Source organism: Andrena cerasifolii, chromosome 11 (assembly GCF_050908995.1).
Source record: "Andrena cerasifolii isolate SP2316 chromosome 11, iyAndCera1_principal, whole genome shotgun sequence".
Taxonomy (NCBI): domain Eukaryota; kingdom Metazoa; phylum Arthropoda; class Insecta; order Hymenoptera; family Andrenidae; genus Andrena; species Andrena cerasifolii.
In genome coordinates, this window is record NC_135128.1 from 8,711,479 (window position 1) to 8,733,789 (window position 22,311).

At 49.2% G+C, this 22,311-nt stretch overlaps 1 protein-coding gene across 32 annotated transcripts in view; it reads right to left on the reverse strand.

Moving 5' to 3' along the window:
• Window positions 1–22,311, reverse strand: part of Foxp (forkhead box transcription factor P) — a 237,005-nt gene that overhangs the window by 112,936 nt on the left and 101,758 nt on the right. For 30 of the 32 annotated variants that reach the window (XR_013086754.1, XR_013086757.1, XR_013086756.1 and 27 more), the window contains one exon: window positions 20,301–20,408. The exons of the other annotated variants lie outside the window; for them this stretch is intronic. Coding sequence is in view for 22 of the 30 variants with exons in the window: in XM_076823313.1 (XP_076679428.1) it covers window positions 20,301–20,408 (108 nt within the window). In the remaining 8 variants the exon portion in view is untranslated. The remainder of the gene's footprint in view (window positions 1–20,300; window positions 20,409–22,311) is intronic. 32 annotated transcript variants of the gene reach the window in all.

Below are 22,311 nucleotides of genomic sequence, written 5' to 3' on the forward strand. Positions count from 1 at the left end.
CAAAGTCCAAACTCGATCCACCTAATCGATATGAAAGGGTGTTTCGTTGGATTCCACAGTGGTAGTGGTAGTGGTAGAGGAGAAGAAATATATGGAATGCAGGGTTGATTTTTAAAGATCGAGAAGGCCGATATGTACGTCGACGCAGTAGCTCTCCTGGAGTAGTCTGGAGGGGGTGACGGAATAGGGGCTGGGGATACCTTCATCTGCGGATTACTTATGCACGAGCAGCCGCGACTCATTTCATTGCAACGGAGCCAAGACGACTGCGGAAGGCGAGCCTGAGTCAAGCCCACGGAAAAATGTTTCTATTTAGCTCGGTTAAGCTCTTTATTAAAGGTTCGCTTCTTCCTCGAGCGAACGAGAACTTGGCTCGGTTCGAGAGCCCGCGCTAAACCCGCCACCGACCCAACGCCACTGAAACTCGAGAAAAAGAGATTGTGGTCCCGAGTCTATCCTCTTCGCTCGCACTTCCTTCCTTTTTGTCTCCAACGTCCTCGATTTCCTTCGAATCTCTCTCTCTCTCTCTCTCTATCTCTATCTACCCTCCGCGAGCTTACAGTCGGCGAAATCCTTGGAGGGTGTCGGTGGCAGGCGGGAGGGGGAAGAAATTGCGTCAATTACCCGCTGATTTCGGCATCTGATCCGTGGATTACGGGCCCGCCGCGAATGCTGATCCCTCTTTCGTTTATTGAGCGACGTTTTCGAAATGACACGTCCCGATTCCAGCGGTCTACGATCCACCCCCAGCCTCACCCTCCGAACGCACCCTCCGCTCCTCGAGATAAGAGTAACGAATGCGTAATATACGAAATTGAATGTTTTAATAAACCCCCGCCGGAGCGACGGGCGTCTGCTGGCAACTCTCCGCTGGAACGTCGAGCTACCCTTCGTTCAATTAAAGGGAAAAAACACCTTACGAGCGGGAGTATTTAGCGGAGGTTAGAACTAAACCAACACCGCTGCGTTGAACGTAGAGGGCTCGAAATCGTGGGCTGCAAGATGTAACGATTTCCTCGAACATTTTCCAGGAGACTGTTCGCGGGCTGTTCCCTTGGAAGGAATAATATAAAAGATCGACCCTTTCGCGAGCACGGGATGAGCCGCGATCTCTCGACCCTCTTTCGCGCCCGATTGTCTCTCATCACCGACAGGAAAGGAGCGCCGGGGGGGCAGAGAGGCTACAAATAATTCCCGGGCGTTATTCGATGGCATATTTTCGATTATCGGCCAACGAAGCGTAATCTCGCCGTAAATGGAGGATTGTCCCTGTATAGCGGAAGATGAGGTGCTGCGGGCTCGTGGAGGAGCGACGACGACGTTGCAGAAAAAAGGAGGAAAGAGAAGCGATGGGGGTGGAACAGTCGGAGGAGAGACGAGCGGGAGAGAGAGGGACAAGGAATTCCGAGGGGTGGGGGGCGGGCGATGGGTTAGAACTCAGGGGGTTCGAGAAAGGGGAAGGGCATAGCCACCAGCGGCTCTTTAAAAGAAAGCGGGATAAACAGACAGTTCCAGAGGAGCAGGAGGGAGGAAATGTAAATTTCCAGCGAGCTGGAAGGAAGAGAAAAGAATAAGGGCTCGAACACCGTGGGTATATTGAGTGAGCGACCGGCCCTTCCACCCGCGCCGCCGCGCCCCTTGCTTCTTTAAATTTCATGTGCCAATTGTGCGCGATTGTCTTTACTTTGCTTCTTCTTCTGTAGCGACGGAGGAAGGAGGAGGAGTCGAGTTGCCGAGCTCCATGCCTCGCGGCTTCCTTCGGTTACTTTCCACCGCTGTTTACGCCGCGATGGACCCGGCCTACGTGACCGGGATCATTCTCGTCATCGATTTCGCTGATCTCTAGCCGCCGATGTACCTGGAAGCTTGGACCCACCGGAGACAGACGCTAAATACTCGATACGCAGCGGAGACACCGAGTCAGCTGCTCGTGCAGGTGCAATCCAACACCGTGATCGTCGGGTTACTGCACGATCGTTGTTTCTCCTCCGATAACACGGCGAAACTGACAAATTTCTTGGCCGGGAGTACGCGGAATCTCAGCCGGAGAAATAGCATCGAAAGCCTGGTCTGCGCTAGTACATCCGAAGCGACAGGCTTCCGAGTATTATGCAGGTTCGTGCTCGAGCCTCTCTATCGTTAACGAGCGCACTGGTCGGGGATATTTCGTTAAAATCGTTACCTTTAAAACGCAACCGCCCCGAGACACCCGCGCGGGCAAAGAAGTCAACGTCCCCGGCAGCGCGGCGCGATCGGGGATAAATCAAAGAACCGCAGCCTGACGAGGCGAGAAGTAGACGTGGCAAACATTCGAAACGTCTCGTCAGGCGGACACGTCGCTCCTCCTGACGAGACTGAAAAGGGATGCAAGTAGACGTACGCGGAATGATATTCAGAGGGATGAAGAGGACAGAAAGGGGACAACGCGAGCGGGCGATAGAGGTGGTGTTGGTTTTGGTCGCGGGTGGGCGGAGAACGGGAGGCAGAGTTCGCTGGATCGGTGTCCACGGTGGATAAAGTGAAAGATTCTCTCCAAGCGAGGGTGGGAGGCTCGTGTGACAGGGGTTGAAGAAGAACCGCGCCGGTCGGATGGTCACCCTACGTGCCAAGAATCTCTCGTGGCAGAAGACGCGGACCCACGGCGAGGGTGCACGAAGTGTCTGCCTTTGGTGTTGCCGTGCCCGTCGAGGAGAAGAAGCGACGGTAAGCGAGAGCAACAGTCGCTGAATAAACACAAAGTCCAGTTAAAGTCGTAATAAATGTCTCCTCCTTTCCGATGGGTCCTTCCTTCTCGTCTTTCTCGTCCGTCTACTCCGCCCTTCCTTCCTCCGCCGCCCCCGCCAGCGGCCTCTCTTTCGCTCTTTTCACGCCCGCCGTGCTTGCTTTCCTTTCTTTCCCGGAGACAAACGGTATTGAGGGTGAAAATTGACGGCTTTATCGTGCCGCTTCCGCGAGAACTTTCCGTGGATTTGCCTCCACCTTCTTCACGGTTTCGTATTTTCCGGTAGACATTCTCCAAACGGAGCCACCCTTCCCGCCGCCCCTTCCCCTCACGATTGTCTCCGGGAAGTCTTTAAGATAGACTGATTGGACGCGATCATTTATTCTGTTCCGTTTCAGCAACCGATCCATTGTTCCTCGCGCGCTAGCCACTACAGACGTTATTTAAGTCTATACTACTGACTCGCCAGGTTCGATTCGTCCGCCAGCCCTTTTGCCCGAGATATTGTTGGTTCGATTAGCGGGGGAATCCCTGCCGTTTCCATTAAAATAGCCGTACCTGGCCGAGAGTTTCAGCGACAACGATAAAGTTGCTATGTATACAGCGATATCCGGCAACACCGAATAAACACAAGCCCGATAGATATTTATTTTTCTGCTTCGCGGCGGCTTAAAGCTGGACGAGATACGCGAATAAACAATCCCGGACATATGTTTCTCTTCCACTTGTCCGCCAGCTTTTATATGCAATCGCGCTGTTCAATTACGTAACCGATCGTTTTACAACGCTGCCACTGCGGTTCCTGCGCAAATATTATCCCGAACTTTTATGCACCATTTGAATCCTAACAGAGTTAAGTTCGATAGCTGGGAGTTCTCTTAATTACGTACTTTAACGCGTGAACTGTACCAACGTAGATTTTGCTGTCAAATAAATGGTCACTTCTGCGCGTTCAGTTTTATTCCAGCCTCCGTTTCCAAGATTCGAATTCTTTCGAGTTCACGCGTGAATCATCCCCTGTTTGTCCCCACCCTCCTCGAGCAGGAAGAATTCCAATCTAAGGTTATGGACCCCGCGAAACATGATCGATAATCCAACCGCGAACCAACGGACACGGCGTAAATAGCGGCGATGACGTACATTTTTCCCTGCACGCGGGTGCATCGCGTGCTGCCCCCGGAATCAACATTCCCGTCCTCGGCGATCCGCGTATGACGCTGCGATGACGCCAACACTCCCCCCCCCCCACGCGATTTTCCAGGCGCCCAGAATGGAATTCGGATCGCGAAACAAACATCCTGCGTTCCATGGCCCAGAGCGCCGCGGACCTTCCGTTCTCTGTTGTTTCGACTCGCCACAAATATTTACCAAATATCGATCCCTCCCGCCCTCCCCCCGGCATGGGCGCAGAAGGGACGAGGATACGCAAATTGCATTTGCGTTGACCGCCGGTACCTCGACATCGCCGATATTTGTACTCGGTTGTGTATCGAGGCACAGATTGGCGGATCGCCAATTAAAATCCACCCACTCGTTCGTTCGCGACGCAAGAATACTCGCATTATGACCGCGGACCTCGTGGTTCTCGAGCCCCGCGCGAACTGTCCCGATCGGATTCGACAGACGAACCTAGGGATCAACGATCGACGATCGAATTTCATGGACTCTAATAACGGAGAGCGCACAGGTTTTTATCAAGCATGCATGTGTGCATAAAAATAGGAGTGAACGACACTGCCGTCCGCGATTAATTGCGCCAGAAATAACACGCGATAGCGGAAGGAATAATTCATCGTTTTTCTGGTACGGGGATACAGTGCTCTTTTTGCGCTCCTATTGACACCGTTCGATAGCATGCTAGAGTCTCCAAGCTTCTTGGGAATTTCTGATGGGAGCATGCATTATGGAAATTGCCTGAATAGTGGCACGTCGATCGTATGTTGACTTCCACAGCCGGTAATAGATAGATACGCGTTATTTTTAACTAAATGACAGCCTGCCCCTGGATAATGTTAGCTTCCTACTTCGTACGCGAGGCCTGTGTGACGTCTTATTGATCTGCGCGTGTTGCAAACGCGTTCTGGATATTTGCTGTTCGCGACTTGCTTTCAGCGAGAAGGTGCCGCGACGTGCACCGAGGCGGTGAAAAGGAATCGCCGTTGCATTCGCCGTTTCATGCCAGAAACGACTGAGGGCCGCAACGAAGGGAGTCTCCAAACTCAATCTTATTATTCTACATATTTAATCATCCTCGGGAGATTCTGAGGAAAATACCGAGGACTCGCCACGCACATTTAAAGGACAGTGCCTTCGAAAAAGGCAACAATACGGCCCAGGGGTTCGACTAATTATCATTAACCCGAGGATTCAGCGATCTTTCCTGGGATCGAAGGCGACCCGGTGCTCGAGGGTCAAAGGTGACAGGGACCTCCAGCGTAGGTCGTTAAAATAATAAAGGTTGTTATTGAACCGGCGGGCATTCGCGCAAAAATTTGAATTTCTCCCGCTCTGCATCTGTCGCTCTGTATCCTCCTCCTTCCACGCTCCCAGCTTCCCTGTCTTCCCCCGTCCTACGACTCTGCGGGCACAGGGCCTTGCTCCCTTCGCGACGCAAGCCAATATCCAAGCGAGCACACCGATATTATGCGAGGTCTCGATACAGTGCACGCGGTTGCGGCCGCGCAACGGATTATTAAAGACACTGGTTACTGAAGGACGGGGTTGAAAATCAGAGATCCTCGGGAGCCACAGGGACAGAGCTACGAGGAGGGAGTTGATATCGCGGGGGGCGGTGGACGCTTTGGCGCGATGCTGTTTTTTCCGTTTCCGTGGCGGCATGAATATTCCAGCGTGCGCATCTGCATAGGTACGCTGGAGAAAAGGGCGAGAACGGAGTGGAAGGTGGCAGAAGCGAGGGGAAGGAAGCGAGAGACGGAGACAAAGAGGAGGAAGAAAAATGGAAAAGAGAAATATACGGCCAGAGCGAAGCGGGGACTAAACGAAAGGTAGACCGGAGGCTCGCCTTTCCACCGGTGACGTATTATGCGCGAAGGAGTGGAGGAGAGGAGTCTGAGGGGGAGGGAGAATGCGGGAGGTGGAAGGTGGATGGCGGAAGATGGAAGGCGAAGAGTGAAGCGGGAGAGGACGTCGTTTGGCAATCTTAGGGGATTCCGTGGATACAATGGGATCTCAATACATCACCTCACCTAACCCGATACCCCCCGGCCCCTCCGCAGGCCCCTCTGCCGCGCTGTACCCCGTGTTCCTACTCTCGCGCCACTTCTTCCACCCCCTCGTCCCGGCCGTGGCAGCGCCAACGAGCTTCCCAGATGCCGTAATAGCTTAGGAGCCGGCGTAATAGCTGCCACTGCCTTCCTAGAGAGAGTTATAGTTCAACAACGCAGAAATGGAATCGCGAGAGAACCGAGGAGAGAGAGAGGGAGAGAGAGAGATACGACCCAGGTGGAAGGGAGTGTAAGTGAACGGGGCACGACGGGGAGAGGTGAGTAGCTACCGCGAGGAGATGGTGATAGAGCACGGGAGGACGGCGAAACCCGAGTAGAGAGAAGGAGAGCACGGGCCCGGAAGATCTCGAGCCAAACGGCAGGGGGACGCAATAACCGCGGCGGAGGACGAACGATTACGGGGATGCGAAATGTCGCATACGGAGCGGTGCATCGCTTATTGTAGTATCTTCTCCCCAGTGGGATCCAACTTCCGGGGTGGCGGCCTCGAATTTCTCCGCGGAACCGGCCGATATTGGAACCGGCGCTCGCGACTAAGGTGAATGTCCCAATTTCTACTCATGCAGCCATTTCTGCTCATTTCGTATTTTTCTTATTATTATAAGCGTTACGTTTGCACTATAGTTGCAACAAAATAATTCTAAATTATTTGAATATTTACAGGAGCGTTGCACGAGCTCGGAGCTAATCGAAGTGCAGCATAAGCAACGAAAAACTTTTAAAATGAGAGACTCATGATTTTTCGACCGTGTTCTAGCTGGTTGTGCTAAGGAACACTATTGGTATTCGATAATTGGGAAGAAAATAGTGTTTCTAGTAAAAGTTCTTATTTAATAACAAAAACAGACAACGTATTGTGCTCTGGATGTAGATTTTTTACTATTTTTAAATTTTTTAAGTAGAAAACAGGTGATTAGGTTTAGGGTCAAGTGAATCACCGTCGTGTCCGCATTTCTACTCACCAAAATTTTAGTAGCATAACCTCACTATTCAATGGTAACCTGTAACCTCTATTTCTATTCGAAGGCATTTTATTTTTTGTTTATCATTATTTTATGCTTTACTGTTGTGTTATAAAACGTCTCCATAAAACATGTAACTTATTTTAACCTGAAAAGGCAACATATTATGTGAGCAGAAATTGGTACGAATGGTGAGTAGAAATGCGAACATTTAGAGCATTATATTTTATTACAAATTACTAATAGTTAATCATCTTGAAATATCTTTCTTAAATAGTTTCCGACTGGTTCATTTATTATTAAAGAATTAATTAATTACTCCGCAAATTTTGATCACAACCAAATTTTTTGCACCTTCTTCGTGACGAGTAACCTCTTAAATGCGCAGAAATTGGGACACTCACCTTAATATACGGACGTTTCGACGCGTGGGGTGATCCGAGAAACGGGGTGCAAGATCTGTGAGTGTAGGATACTCAGGGAAATAAGTAAACGTGTCCAGCTGGGATGTGCATATTTTGGAGTAATTCGAATACTATATTCCGTTTTGATATCGATATTATTCGCTTGATTCCTCCGTAGGGATGAATTTTATTCCAGAGACGCGTCCGTTATGGACATTTACTCATTTCTGTGAGTGCTGTCCCATATCTCTTGGTTCTCTCTTTGCTTCCTCCTGTATCGCTTAGCAAAAAATGATTTGCAACGGTGATAAGAAGGATTACCTGCCGCGGTATGGCAGAGATAAATCCGAGCCGTATTTGTCTTCTATAAATTTTTTGCCATCCGGGCGTAGTGGAACGTATTAAATCAGTTGTCGTACAAAAGAACGCGTTCCCACGGGTAGGAAACCGTAATTAAAGCGTTTTACGAGATCGTACCGCGAGCAGGAGGAGAATAATTAATAGGACAGCGACGCTGTGTGTAACGAGGTATAAGTATTATTCTGACGCGGTGCTGCGACATCGATTTTCGTCGGATATATTTGGGACCGTCAACTATTTCGAATACGTTCCTCGAGCTCAAACTCCGCATCGCCTAAGGCTACGGTTATACTGGATGCGTAGTCGTACGAATAGCTCGTCGTCCGAATTCCGACGTACCTATTCGGATGAACGAAGTGGGTGCTTATACTGGCTGCATGCTCTGACGATCAGTTCGCATTTCTGTCACACATATTGTACGAAATGGACATGGATTTAGCTGATTATTACTATTTCTTGGATAATCCTTTATTAAGTATCTTATTAACGAATCAGAGACTGGAACGGGAAAATGAAATGTTTTCTTCAACAGAGGAGAATGGAGAATACCATACTTTATTTCAAGATCTATTAAAACAACCAAATTTTTATCTTTCATGTCCCACAGACTCTTGTACGAAAATACCATGGATATAAGTTTTTCACTATCCATTTGATAAAATTTTGAAGCAGAAGGTTCGTTCAAAAGGTTTGCGTCAACCGTGACCTCAGTCGCAACGTATCAGACGAAAAATCAAATTGATTCGGACGACGTGCGTCTACGTACGATCTCGCGCAGCATCGGACGACCGATTCGCATGCGGTATAACCGCATTCATTGTTTTTCGTGGCGTTGATTCGATCATCCGAATACGTCTGTACTACCGGAGCATTGCGGAGCGTATAGGAAAGAAAATTCGGACGACGAGCTAGTCGTCAGAATACGCATCCAGTATAACCGCAGCCTATTACGAACAGAGTGTGACGCGATACGTTCCCTGGGGGACGATTTACTTTACACCCCCTGGTCCAGACGTTCGAGTTACACGCATCTGCCACGTCCGATACTTTATTTCCATCCTGATGATCCAGCGTGTATAAATCTAATTGACACACGTCGCGAAGAGACCTGTCAGAATATATCCCCCACTTATCAACCCCCAGAAACTCAAAAAACTAACTGGCCAACGCGTTGCACCCTAAACACCATCGAAATATCCCTACAAATTCCAACGAATCTACCTTACATGGTAAGTAAAATTACATCGATCGAGCAGGCGCAAACACCTTCCCCCGAAAACTCACCACCTGGAAGGCAAAGCCTGCCCCGGGGTGGTGTGTAATCTACCAGCCAGCAAGATCGGTGTGTTCGAATAGGGGAATCACGATCACGTCCGTGTCCTCGCCATTTCTGTTTACCGTGCATCCAGGGTGGATGCGTTACGTGCTGCTGAATACCGTGATCCTGCATTCCAGTCGCGGGCATCCCCGAAAGACAGAAAGAATCCCGTTGCACCGCCCGGCGCTGTCCAACCACCTTCCGTCGCCGCGCCGCTGGTGCCACGCAGTCCCTCTCACCCCCCAGAAGCCGTCGACTCTTCCCCTACCACCCCCAGCCAACCACCCCGAAACGTAGAAGGTGCATATTCAGGAGAGAAGCCCGTGGAAACTTCGGGACGTTGACACCAGAAGCTGGATTCTGGATGGTTGGGTTGGACGCGACCCGTCCGTTAACATAGTACCCCCTGCAAGGAGGTAGGGGGTTAGGCGAGTGTAAGAGGAAGCCGAGGAAGGAAGAGGAAGGTGGACGAAGCTGGAGGAGCAAGGGAGCGCGAGAAGAGGGGTACGTGCTCCAAGCTAGACGATGCAGCGGGAGGAAGACAGGAAGTCCTTGGTCCACCGTCGTTAGACGAGGAGGGCCGGTTATTACGTCGACGTCGTCGTCGTAGTCGACGCCGTCGTGGCTGTCGACGTCGACGTCGCGCGGTTGTAGACCACGTCGTCCCGTGGAAAAGGCGTGGCGACGTCGCGTTCGCGCACCTTTGCACCTGGTGCGCCGGGGAAGACACGCCTCCGTGGAATTCCTCTCTCTGATCCGCCTACACGACCGTTCCTCTCGATCCTCCGTCTCACTTCCACCGTCCGCATCCCTCCGCCCTCTCTGTCCTCCTCGTCCTGGCTCGCTCGTCCATCCGTTCTCCACTCGGCCCGTCTCTCTCCCCCCGGCAGAACCCGACGAGCTGCATCGTCGGCTAAGAGGAGATCTCTCCGATCTCTATTCTCTCCTCCGCCTCCCCCTCTACCGAGCGTCGCCGCCACCTCTATCCGCTGCTTCTGGAGCTCCGCCACCCGCTATCCTCCGCAACAGGGAGAGAAACCAGCTCCTCCACCACCACCGCCGCTGGACCCGGCCACCACCATGCCGCCTGGTACCGTGTCTCTCCTCTTGGACCTACTCCGCCGCTATTCCGCTTTAAATCGCTCCGCGGAGGGCGCGTGTGTGTATCGCACGTACGTACATAGACGCGCAGCGAGATCCACGGTGACCGAGACGCATGCCCGTGGAGGTGCCTCGTAAATGGTACACGGGGTGAGTGTGTCGGGAGCTTTTCTATTCGTAGTGGATGCTCACACATCGAAGTGCGCGCGCAATCCTCGCTGTTCTAGCCGTGCCGTGCCATCCGCCCACTCGGTATTCACGGCGTTTCCACGTGACCCCCCTTAACCGTGCCCCTACCACCCCACTTCCCAGCGGGGGGAGGTGGAAAAAAGAGGGAGCGAGGAGTAGGAGAGGAGAGAGGAGTCTTCGCGAGCGAGCGCGATTACCGCAGACTCGCGGAATCCCTTTCTCCTCTTCCTTCTTTTTTTCCCTCCTCTCCTTGAGATGCGAGCTACCCGTCGGAATGCTACCACCGCGTACGCGTCTGTACCAGCGACGGGGAGAGGAAGAACGTACGTATTGATCAGGAGAAGTAATGTCTGGAGATGTAGTCGGAATTACTTTGGGTCATTTGACTTCCACTGTCACAGACTCGATGGAAACTGAATTTCCCCTGCGTCGCTACAGTTGGGCCATCCACGCGAAATTATACCGGGTTCGTCGAATTTCGGTGGAGTCGTTTGATTATCACTAGATAGATCAAAGGGTGATCCAGGGGAGGGTCGAAATTCATTTAGCTGCAGTTAGATTTTCCGTGGTCATCGATCTCGAGTTTTATATTACCGAGTAAAGCTAAGAATAAGAAATGTCCCCTTCGAAAATAGGGGTTGGGGTTAACGAGCGCGCTCGGGGAGGTTCGGAAACGTTAAAAAAGTCATGCGTGTGTACGAACGAATGGTGGACAAGCAAAGGTAGGAGGATGTAATGCAGAAAGGCGGTGATGTCAGGTTTGCGGGTTGCGACTTCATCTCGGACGACCCTTATTCCGAAGTCTGGCATCCGTAACGAGCGGCACGGGTCGGGGAAAAATCACCGGGAGGACGTAAAATCAAAACTATGTTTCTTTTACGATCCCGCGGAATAATACATGTCGTAAAGTGCCGGTTTCCCGGGGATCGGGCATCGCCTAGGGAAGCGGCTTCGCGTAAAAAGACGTGCGATGCAAATTTAATTAAAACACTTGGGCCGGGATTGAATTCGTAACGAGAGTTTTTGAGATGGGGGCGGCATTAATCTTAATCGCCTGCCTGTAGATCAATCAGAGAAATCTGTACGCGAGCCGAAACGAAGAAGCCGGAATTTCGCTGGGATGATTAAACAAGAAACCGTCCCGAGGTAATTGCTGGCAGCTGTAATTAATATGAGAAAACGAAAATCCTTCACCTCCGAGGAGCCTCGTGGAACGAACTTAAAAAGAACGCTTCGATTATCTAGAGACGCGGCAGCGTCTCGACGCCAAGTACATGTTTCGACACCCTGTACATGTCGACTATCGCTACCACTATCATTTTCTCGTCGCACGGCTAATCTAACCTAACCTGAAACTTATTTCATTAATATCTCATCACGCATGCAATATTTTCTAAATTTAAAGGCATTTTTCTTATGTAAACCGCACATAAGCTTTCCAATAAGACCAATTTCAATAAAATCGGTCCACGCATAACAGAGATATCGTAATGTCGTCAGATGGATCAGTTGGAAACGGTAAGATTTTTCTCGTGATTCTTCTTCTTCTTCTTCTCCAGTCAAAAGTTTCGTCAACATAATACGTATACGCGTTACACGCACACCTTCAGCCAAAAAGAAACTAACACATGTTTCGTTCGTCATTCGCTATCTTCACTATGCAATCTACTCCAAATTTTGACAGCTTACCGTCAAGTTATAACCAATTTATAAACGTGTTTTTACAAATATGTATCGTTGTACCATTGAGTTGCAACCAAAATGCAGTCTCAAACACAAGGTAATTTGCCAAAATTTGAATTGCGACATGTTTGAATATCATCAAACTGTTTTTTATTTTTAACTAAACTGAGGATTTTATGTATATAGATAATCGAAGCGTAAAATGATGCTGTGACTGGATTTATCCTTAATTCTGTCCCGTGATAATTTGTAAGTTATAATATTAAAAATTATCTGAAGTTATTCCCTATGCAAATTATCTTTGAATAAGAATTATTTAAAAACGCGAAATAATGAAAGTGTATTCATATTGGCAGAGTTTTAACTTGACAAATTATCTGAAAGCTTGTAAGAGGAAAAGTATCGATGAATGATCTTAGAATTATTTTAAAACGCAATGTAATGAAAATGTACTCATATTGTCAGAGTTTTAAATTGACAAATTATGTGAAAGCCTGCGAGAGGGAAGGTATGTGTATTGATGATCTGAGAATACCTTGCCTGGTCACGCCAAGTATTTGACTTCCAGGCCGCGGACATCTAGGCAAATGTCTAGATGTTACATTTTATATTCTCATTATTAAAATGTCCGCAATATGAGTAATGGAATCTATGAACACAGCATTTTAGCTGTGTATAAGTAGATTGTGTCATCTGAAGCGCAGTCGGAAAGCACCCTTATGTACTTGCAGCTCATTTTGATTCCACATCTTTTATTTATATTCTAATTACTATTATCTTCTATTCTGTTGTGATTTAATTGATTTCATGTACATGGCGTATTTTTTTTTCCTTTTTTGAAGTTTTTTATGGGGATTAAATTAATAACACTCGATGAACGGCTGTGGGTCATGCTAGCTTGCTGAAAAACTTTCCGCCCTTTTCTCGTGACTCGATATCGAGATCGCGAGCACCTTGGGAATCGCTGGCTCGCCCGTGCGTGAGATCGCGCATGTTGGCAATTATTTACGAAGTCTGCCTCAACCTCATTAAGACACTAATTGCCCAGCCTGCATACGTGTGCACCACCTAAGGAGCTGGATATAGGACGCAGAAACCAGAATCAGCTACCACCCTATTATCTCACCGAGAACTTCCAGGCGCTGTACCCTTTCTTGCAGCGTGTAGCAATATGGCAGCAACGTTTGCACGCTCCAGACATCTATTTACAAGCTTGCACGTCTAGGTTACCCGCTACTAGCTCTATCTCCTCTCAGCTTCCCTTCCTCTAAGATTCCCTTAATTTAGTCCGCTAGTTCTAATCGACTGACAGCGAAAACAACCCCTTGCAGACGTAGTTCACTTTGTGACGTCTGCCTAAACTGTCACCTTCTCGTTTCAAAGACACTTTGGGAGTATTTCTGCATCGAAATAAAAGGGGTGGCATTTTCTTCCGGGTGGTTAATCGACGGTGAAGCGGTGGCTAGTATGGAGCAGAGGAGCTTGGAGCAGGAGCACGTGGTGTATCGCGCGAGAGGCTGCGTTTCCCACGCGTGGGGGATGACAGGGGTGTACACGGTCGGCCGATCAGTGGGTAGAGGGGTTGTTTAGAGCGAGCGAAAGAGAGGAAGACAGACGGCGAAAGGGAGGAGGAGATGCAACGAGGAGGGGTGCAAAAGCACGTGGCCTGCCAGCGACGCGCGCCTCTCCGCCACGGCTGGCTGTATATCTATCGAGCTTTCCACCCCCAGCATCCCCCCCACTTGTTGTGCTTTACTGTGTTGTGTTGCTATGTTGCCTTGTGTATCGAGAAAGCTCAACGCCGGCTAGACGATGTTTCCCATCCGACGGGATACACCGGCGGCAGAATCAACAGGCTTCCTCCTTCAATCTCACCCCCCCCCCCCCCCAGAGAAGGATCGAAGAACGCGAAACTTTTTCAACAAGATTAAAATTTCATGACACGGGCAACGAAAAGTCGAGGGAATAGAATTCTGATGGGGCGCCGGACAAAAAACCAACTGCCCTCGACAAATCTCATTTCGAAATTTGCCGCGCCGTAACTTTCCTTCGATTACACCTGGGACGTCACTTTGTGAAATCCATTTTTTTTTTTTTTCCTAAACCAGCGGCGCTTTTTGCGTCAGGCGATTCGGGGACGGTCGATGTCGATTCCAAAGATGTTTCTGGGGGAGCAGCGGGATCCTCGTCTCTCGGCGAGCGGTCGGTTTTCGATTCGAGATAAGTAGAACGAGAATGGGAATTAAATTTTTCGCCAGCAAAAAGGTAATTCGAGAGTTACACGGTTGAACTTTGGCGGACGATGTCTGCTGATTCCCGAACAGCCCAGGCATGTTCATTATCGAAAGGGTAACGCACAGAGGCGCCCGGGTTCTTGAAGGGGATGTATGATTATTGAACGCCCGTTCTCGGTCGAATTTTAAGGGTGGCAACCCTAAAGGGAATATACCCGCTGCTCCGTTCGAGCCGTTTCCTCGGAATTTCTAATTCCGCCGTCAGACCCAATGTTCTTCGTTAAATTGCGCCTCAAGCGCGTAACATTCATTTTTCGAAATGAAAGGAGTAGCCGGATATTAAGGGACGTTTTACTACATAATAACCGCGAAAACTTTGGCTAGGACGAGGGAGGATTTTCAATGTACTCGATCGAGGGATTAGGTGGCGACGAGGCAATTTTTGACGAGCCCCTCTTCAATACGTACTCCACTATTTCGGTGTGAATGGGAGATTTGAGGATACAAGCGACTACCCCCGGAGGGAGCATCCCCCAGGATCTTTAACTCGGCAGTCCTTCAGTGGCTGGCTGCTCACTTGGTATGCAAGAAGTATAGCCATTCATTTCCCGATCTCCGGCAAAGTCCCGACCTCCGGATATAAATTAGCTTTTGTTTAGCATTCAATGCAAGCCGCCTTTTCCACCGTTGGCAGCCGACTACCACCCCTCGGCTGATCCACGGTCAGGCACCCACCTGCTCGACCCACCCGCAGCAATCCACTGCAATTAATGTAGCCAGTAGCTACGTCTCCGTCTAGCCAATTAAACATTCGCGATTGCCATGGAAAGGAATCGCCCCTGCGTTAAAAGGGAATTAAATTCCATGGGAATGGTGGCTTTAAGCCCAACCTGCAGAAATCCGTTTGTTAGTTATCGAGCTACTGAGACGCCATAAAAACGGGAGGATATCCAGCTGATCGATAGGTCGAATAATTTCTAATTCTTACGAGAGAGATTCGCCAGGGAATCGACGTTAGGTCTGCCAGGTCTAAGTCACCCTGCCAAGCTGAGAAGATCCCGGGGAGACGAGTAATAAAATATATAGCGCGAGGGGATGAAAAATCCGTAAAGATAAGCCGAGGCAGAGTACGTGAGGTACATTGTCCGTCGCCGAATCTAGGAGGTTTAATCTATCATTGCGGAGCTCGGGAACGACGTCGGGGGCGAAAAGCCACGGTAACTAGCGGGGAATAATTAATAAATGCGAGAATGCATTAGTATGCGCGGCGTGGGATGAGTTCGTGCGGACCCGAAGTCGGATGAATACGGAGAGCTCGGAGCTCCGAGAGTCAGGAATTATAAAATAATAAAGAGAAAATTACGTAATGTGAGGATCAGATGAGAATTAGAGGACAATGAAGACGGGGTAAACCGCCGTCGTCTAAGGGGCTCGCGCATTCACCTAACACAGATGGGGGTGGGGGGAGGCGAAGGGGAGGGAACCGGCGAGGAAAGGGGTGGAAAACCGAGGTCGAGGACCAGACGTCTTAATGTCTGCATCGTCGAGAACTCGTCCCTTGCGCATGACTCTCTCCACGACCTTACATCTTTCCGATAAGAACAGTAACTCCCGCAAATAAACCATCGCTGCTCTGAAACGATTGTTGCCTTCGATTCGAATTAATTGCACGCCAACATCGGTAATGGATGGGCGTCGATGCGGAATTTTTAACGCACTGAATGATTGAATTTAGAGTGCTGCAATTATCCTGCAAGCCTTCCAGGGGGTTGAAGAAGAGGGTGAGAGTAATGCGTCATTACTAATGACACCGGCGTAGAAGGCCAACTGACTCAGGGTTTATGGAGAAATATATAATCCGGGCGATAATAGTCACGGAGCCCTCGAAACATTTTTTAAAGGTATCAAATCAAGCGTGATTTTCTAAAATTCATTAAGGGGAGAGCAGGGAGAGCACGCGGAATTTATCGGGACGGGAACGCGATCTCGCCGGGGCGCTAATCGGGAACTCTAATTAGTAGTCAGACGACGTACAGCCGCCTGCGACTTTGTAAATGGTAACAATGTTATGTAATTAGGTAAAAAGTTCTGTAATCAAGAAGTAGATCTTCTGCGAGTCTCTCGCCGTGCCATCGCGCCACCCTGATCCTCCCACCCTCATTCGTATTAAAATAGTCTCGCTAGGAAAGCGTGCGTTGTGCCGTGCATATCTTAAAACCCAGGGGTTGCGCCGCAGGGACTAAGATCCAGCCCCCGCCCCCGAACCGGTTCTGATTTTTCCCGCGATTCATATTGCCGAGGATTCGCGCGAGGCATGGATTACAGTCCGCGAGTATCGTGGGCTTCTCGCCCTTTTTAAATTCCACGGATATTGCCGCCACCCCCTCGAAAAATACTTTGCTCCCTCGCCAAACACCCCGCCGCTCGCCAGGCCCCCGACAATCTCCTACCGTTTCGAAATTTAAAGAGTGATCCAAAAAATAACCGCTTTTTGGTCTCACGAGTTTCGAACTGAATTTTGTGCGAAACGATACCTTATAACGAGACATCAATCACGCGAAATTTTCAAGTTCAGGTGACAATTAGTTTCCGATACATGGGAGGTCATAGTAGTGGAAATTCGTTAACGGGTCAGTTCATAGGTACGCTTCGATGTACGGACATTTATGTCAGTCCGATAATTTAAACAATTATTTCCAGGGGGATTGCTGACTGCTAACAACGAATTTGAACTTAGATTATCAAAATTCACGAGAAAAAAATATCAAAATCATGAAATATAAATGACTGTGTAGTGACTGCTTTTTTTAATATCGTCCACCATATTGAATCGGCCATTGTGAGTTTCGCTGATAGCCAACAATGAATTTGAGCTTAGATTTTCAAAATTCACAATGGCCGATTCAATATCGTGGACGATATATTTAAAAAAAAAACACCCACTACACAGACATTTATATTTCTTGATTTTTACTTTTTTCGTGAATTTTGAAAGTGTAAGTTCAAATTCGTTGTTAGCAGTCAGCAAAACCCCTGGAAATAATTGTGTAAATTATCGGACTGACATAGAAGTTCGTACATCGAAGCGTAAGGGTTGATGCGTTAACGAATTCTCACTTCTTTCACCTCCCGTATCTCAGAAACTAATTATCACCTCAACTCGAAAATTTGTCGTGATTGAAGTCTCATCATAAGCTATCATTTGTTGACCAAAAACAGGCTAAAAAAGGCCTCATTTCTGGGCGACTCTTTACCGCGCCTAATCGCGCCCGATGATCTAGCACGAATTTCTAATTATTCCGCAACGCGCGGCCAGCTTATTCCAGCGCTCGACATGTTTAATGAAACGCGATCGAGCGACTGCCAAGTAATATTTGCACGTGCACTATCGGCATTAGTCTTGCCGATATCATCGTATCGGTCCGACGATCACCGCGCGAGGCAACGAAACGAGCCGAAACCGTTGACGTCAGTGTTTCCGCGAGCATAGTCGCCGCTCGGTGATCTCATACGGATCTATATAAGTGTACTACTTCTCTGACCGGGTGCCTATAGTCGCTCCGCAGCGCCTTTTTCGTGTGCGCCGATACACACCGAGGCGCGCACATTGTGGAATCCGCGGCGCAAACACGTGCGCATTTGTCAGCTTCTTAGAAAGCCGCGAATAGATGCTCCGCGCTGCATGCATAATTTCCTGTGCACAAGCGTATCCTTCACTGCCCGACGGACCATCGCGCGTTGGTAATTTTTGGGGGTAAAGCGAGATGCTCCAAATATCACTGGCTCCCGAATTTATCAGACTCCCAAGTTTCCAAGCTGCTCTCCGTCCGATGACTTCATCGCTGGAGTATGCGTAGCTCTGTCAACACACTGTGTGCTTCAGTTGATTCATTCCCGTTGGATCATTCCCTTTTCCCTGGCTGTCCCCGGGATACCATTCACCATCGCGCTTCCCCGTATCTTTCCACGTTCTCGTGACTAATAGATCTCGATCACGCGTAACGTTAATACCAAGCCTCTCGCAGAACGCCTCGTTCGATCACCGCCAAAATCCCGCGTTTAGTCGACTTGTTTAGACTCCAAATAAGATGCTTCCGTTACCGAAGTTCGGTACACGGGACCGAAAATAAATCCTGCCTATCGAGCAGCCGCGCGCATCGCGTGCGACGACACGCGTGTGCTTTACCGCGGTGCATTTGGCAGCGCTACTGACGAGTCGCCGGGACGGAACGATTTCAATAAACAGCCTCGATACACGCGTATGTACGTGCGAAGTGGCACGAATGCTTTTTTTCCCCTCAGAGTAGACCATACGTGCGTGGGCGTCGTCGACTGTGCTTCCCTATCGCACGTAAAGCCTCCGAGATAAACATTATTTATACTTTTCCCCGTTAGCGCGCGCGCTGTGCGGCACGGGCATAAACGGCCGAGTGAATGAAGACATTGTATTGTAATAAGGTGGAGCGCGACGATGCCGGACATAGGCTCCGAAAAAAGAATTAAGTCCCGCGGATACTCGAACGCGGATGTTGCGCCTGGAATGGCTCGGCGTAAATCGCGGCTAAGGCACGCCGGCGTGGTTACGTTGGACGTCTTGGAAATCGCGTGTAACGCTCGCCCCGTTGTTTCCTATCGGGTGTAATTTAGATTGCACGTCGTTCGCCGTTTATTTAACCGTACCGGCACGCGCATTACTTGCGTTACAATACAACGTTTACGTCACGGCTTTCGGTGCTCGCTGGGAGCGCGCGTTCTTTTAAATAGCGATATATCAAATTCCCGGCGAGCACATGCTTTCGGATAAATAAAGCGCTCCGCTGCGGCATACCAGCCGCTCCGTGACGTATGCTCTCTCCGCGCGTTTTCGTGTCTCGCGAATCCCGCGGACACTCCGGGTAATCCGTCGTCGTAAAGATTGCGCGTGCTCTTTGCGAAGGTACGTACGGCTACGCGTTTGCGGTCGGAGAGTTTCGAGAGGAATCTTCGCGACCACCGTGCGCACGGAAATGATACCTTCGATCGAAGAGAACGTAGAGGTCGAGTCTCGGTTTCATAGAGATTTACAAGCGCTGCCTGGAGTACTAAGGAAATCACCCAGCCGCGTGACTTTATTACTAAATAAAGTGTCTAACGAATTGCTGGGAAACGCGATCCCCCGATTGTCCCGGGCATAGTGCATGCATCTGGCACTGGGACTCCCTGCTTCCTCGTCTACACCCTCGCAGTCGCGTGCAATATTCGTCGAAGAAGAATAAGAGAGCCGCGGAGGAACGGCGGGAGGAAGGAGGAATCGAAAAAAGGGAACTTGTCCCTAGCAGAAAGTTTTCCCTAAACCGGAGGACACGTTTCGCTCGTTAAGGGTGCGGGCGGATAAGTAACGGCGGCGCCGGGCGTAGGCAGAGTGGTCGGTCGAGAGCGCGGGGGTTGGAATTAAATAAAAATAAAACGCGAGATAATAACGTTAGCGAAGGAACCGAGAGCCCAAGACAAATAGCCGAGGGAAAACAAAGCGTATTATAAATACCGGGTGACAGGACGAGTCGTCGGCCGCGGGAGAGTGAGCCGCGGGAGCGAGGGAGGGTGGTTTCCAACGGGGGAGGGCCGAGGCCGGTGAAGGAGGAATAGGGTTGGGTCGGTGCGGTCGGCGACAACGACCACGGCGAGGACGTGGTGGCTGTGTCGACTCCTGAGAGAAAATGCTCCGTGGAAGAGGCAGCGCGATGCCCCTCTAGCATTTTTCCTACCTGCGGACACAATGAGTGGCCGGATTTCTTTTTCCACGGTCGTTACTCACCCTCCGCCGAGGGATAGTATTCTTATCCAGCCGGAATTACAAATTTCAGACACCGAGCCCTTGTGTCGGACAGGATTCTGACTGCGCGTTATATTCTCCCACTTTTGCCCGTTGGTCCTGAAGCCAAAGTGGCTTTGCTTCGCGCGCGCCTCCCTTTACAATTTCTGCTTCCTCCTCCTCCTCCGCCCTTCCTTCCTTCCTTCGTTCTCTCTCCTTCATCTATTTCTTTTTTCCTCGGACGGAGAACCGACTGAACGCAAGGGTGCATAGATAGTTGCGGCTACTCACACTGGGACGAGCGTGGCCGCGCGGATTCAGCTGCCAAGGAACCGCGGATGGTTGGAACTGCTCCTTTCCCCAGGAACCGTTGTCGAACGGATTCTCACCGATGTGGCCCTGAAACAGCAGACCATTGTCAGTAGGGGTGACCGGGGCTAGTTGGCTAACGAGGTTAGTTGACTAATTCCCTTTAATTGTTGTATTACGTTATAAATTATGCTGCGATTCGCGATATCGAAGCGTATGGATGACCAGCTTGCCATTTAATGCGGCACCGTGACAAAAACTTGCGTGTTCTATCGGGGAGAATGGAAAATCTAAAAAGGTCGGCGGGAAGTAAATATTTTCGTTTCGAGTAATTATTAATTTTTGTCCACTTCCGATTTTGTGTTATGACTCGCGAAGTGTAAGAGATAGAATAAAAGATTCAAGACAAAAGTTACTTCTTTTAATTAGATCTATCATTTTGTGAAAAATATATTTTACAGTTCGCGAGTTATAACACAAAATCGGTAAATAACCGGATTTTCAGCGGTCAATTACACCCCCTTAGAGTGAATTTGGGCAGCAAACAAAAATTGCGTTGTTATCAGGAGGAAGTTCTCTACATATTCACAAAGTTTCAGAGTTTTTTGAATTTCCGGGTTCGGGATGTTCCCTTGTAAGCATCGGAATACCACTAAAAATTACACTTTTTATACTCAAGTTGCAGTCGAGGAAAAGAGTTTAGTTGCTCAAGTCCACTTCCCCCACCACAAATCCCTCCAAACTCACCCCTACCAGTTTTACACACTATCCTCCCTTCAAACTCACAGGCCTTCCAAATAGACCATAACAAACAAGTAGAAAATAATTACAGTCTCTAACACCATGATACTTAATAAAAAAAAATAACAGTGTGAAGGAGTGAAAAAAATAAATTTGTTGGTCGTAGGATATATATGTACGTCTTTCTTATACTATATTGAAGGAATTGGCTGCGTATATATACGCCTTTCGCAGGCAAAGGGTTAAAACTGAAAAGTAAATGTCAAGTCAACTAACCCCACAGCCAGGGTTTGTTGACTTATTCGTCTCACTACTCTAAATATAATAAAAACTACCACCTAGACTCAATAAAAACAATTTTAAAAATTAAGCCTGCATACCTAATGAAATCTGTAAACTTTTGGTGTGCAACAAGTCAACAGAACACCAGTGGTCTGTTTATAAAAATTAGAAATGTTCAAAATTAGTCAACTAGCCCCGGTCTCCCCTACGACGGTGACATTGAGACTCGGATCCAAGTAATTCAGAACTCCCGGCAAGATTTCACGATCCCCTTTACTATTTCTGGGCCCCCTTCGTCCACTGTTCCTTACAGCCTCCGGGCAGAAATGCATCTCTACCATTACAAAATGACAATCGTCAATTTTGCACCTCGGAACTTGCAAGATGCAACCTGCAACACGTGCACCGCGAAATGGACTCCGCTGGATGTCTTTAAAGAGTGAACACACAGAGACTCGTTAACACCGTTCAAGGGGGACTTTGCCCTCCGCGAGAAAATATTTATACCTCCGCCAGTGTTTTCCTCCGGCAAGTAAGCGCGAGGTCCCGTCGCAAAGAAAAGAGTCATCGATCTCGGCGAGTCCGCAGTTTCAAACTTTTTTCGATGCTCCTTCACGCAGCGCCGGGCTTATTTTCGTAATATATTCCACGGGGCCGCGGGTAGACGTCCAACCCCCCCGCCACTCTTTCGCGACTTTGCACCCCGTAAGCCTTATTTTTCTTTTAACTTTATTTCTAACCTAGAATCTTCCGACGGCAAGGTGGCACGCGCATAAATCACCCGGTATAATGAGAACACTTCGTCTTCAGGCGGCTCGCCCTCTCGCTCGTAGACGCATCCCTTACGGCCTGGCTATTATATCATTCTTTAACTCGCCGTGGATTTCCCGCCGCCGCGATTGTATTAATATTCCTTTGCCTGACGCGCTAAGGTAAGTACCTCGGCGTTACACCCCCTTGTACATCATCG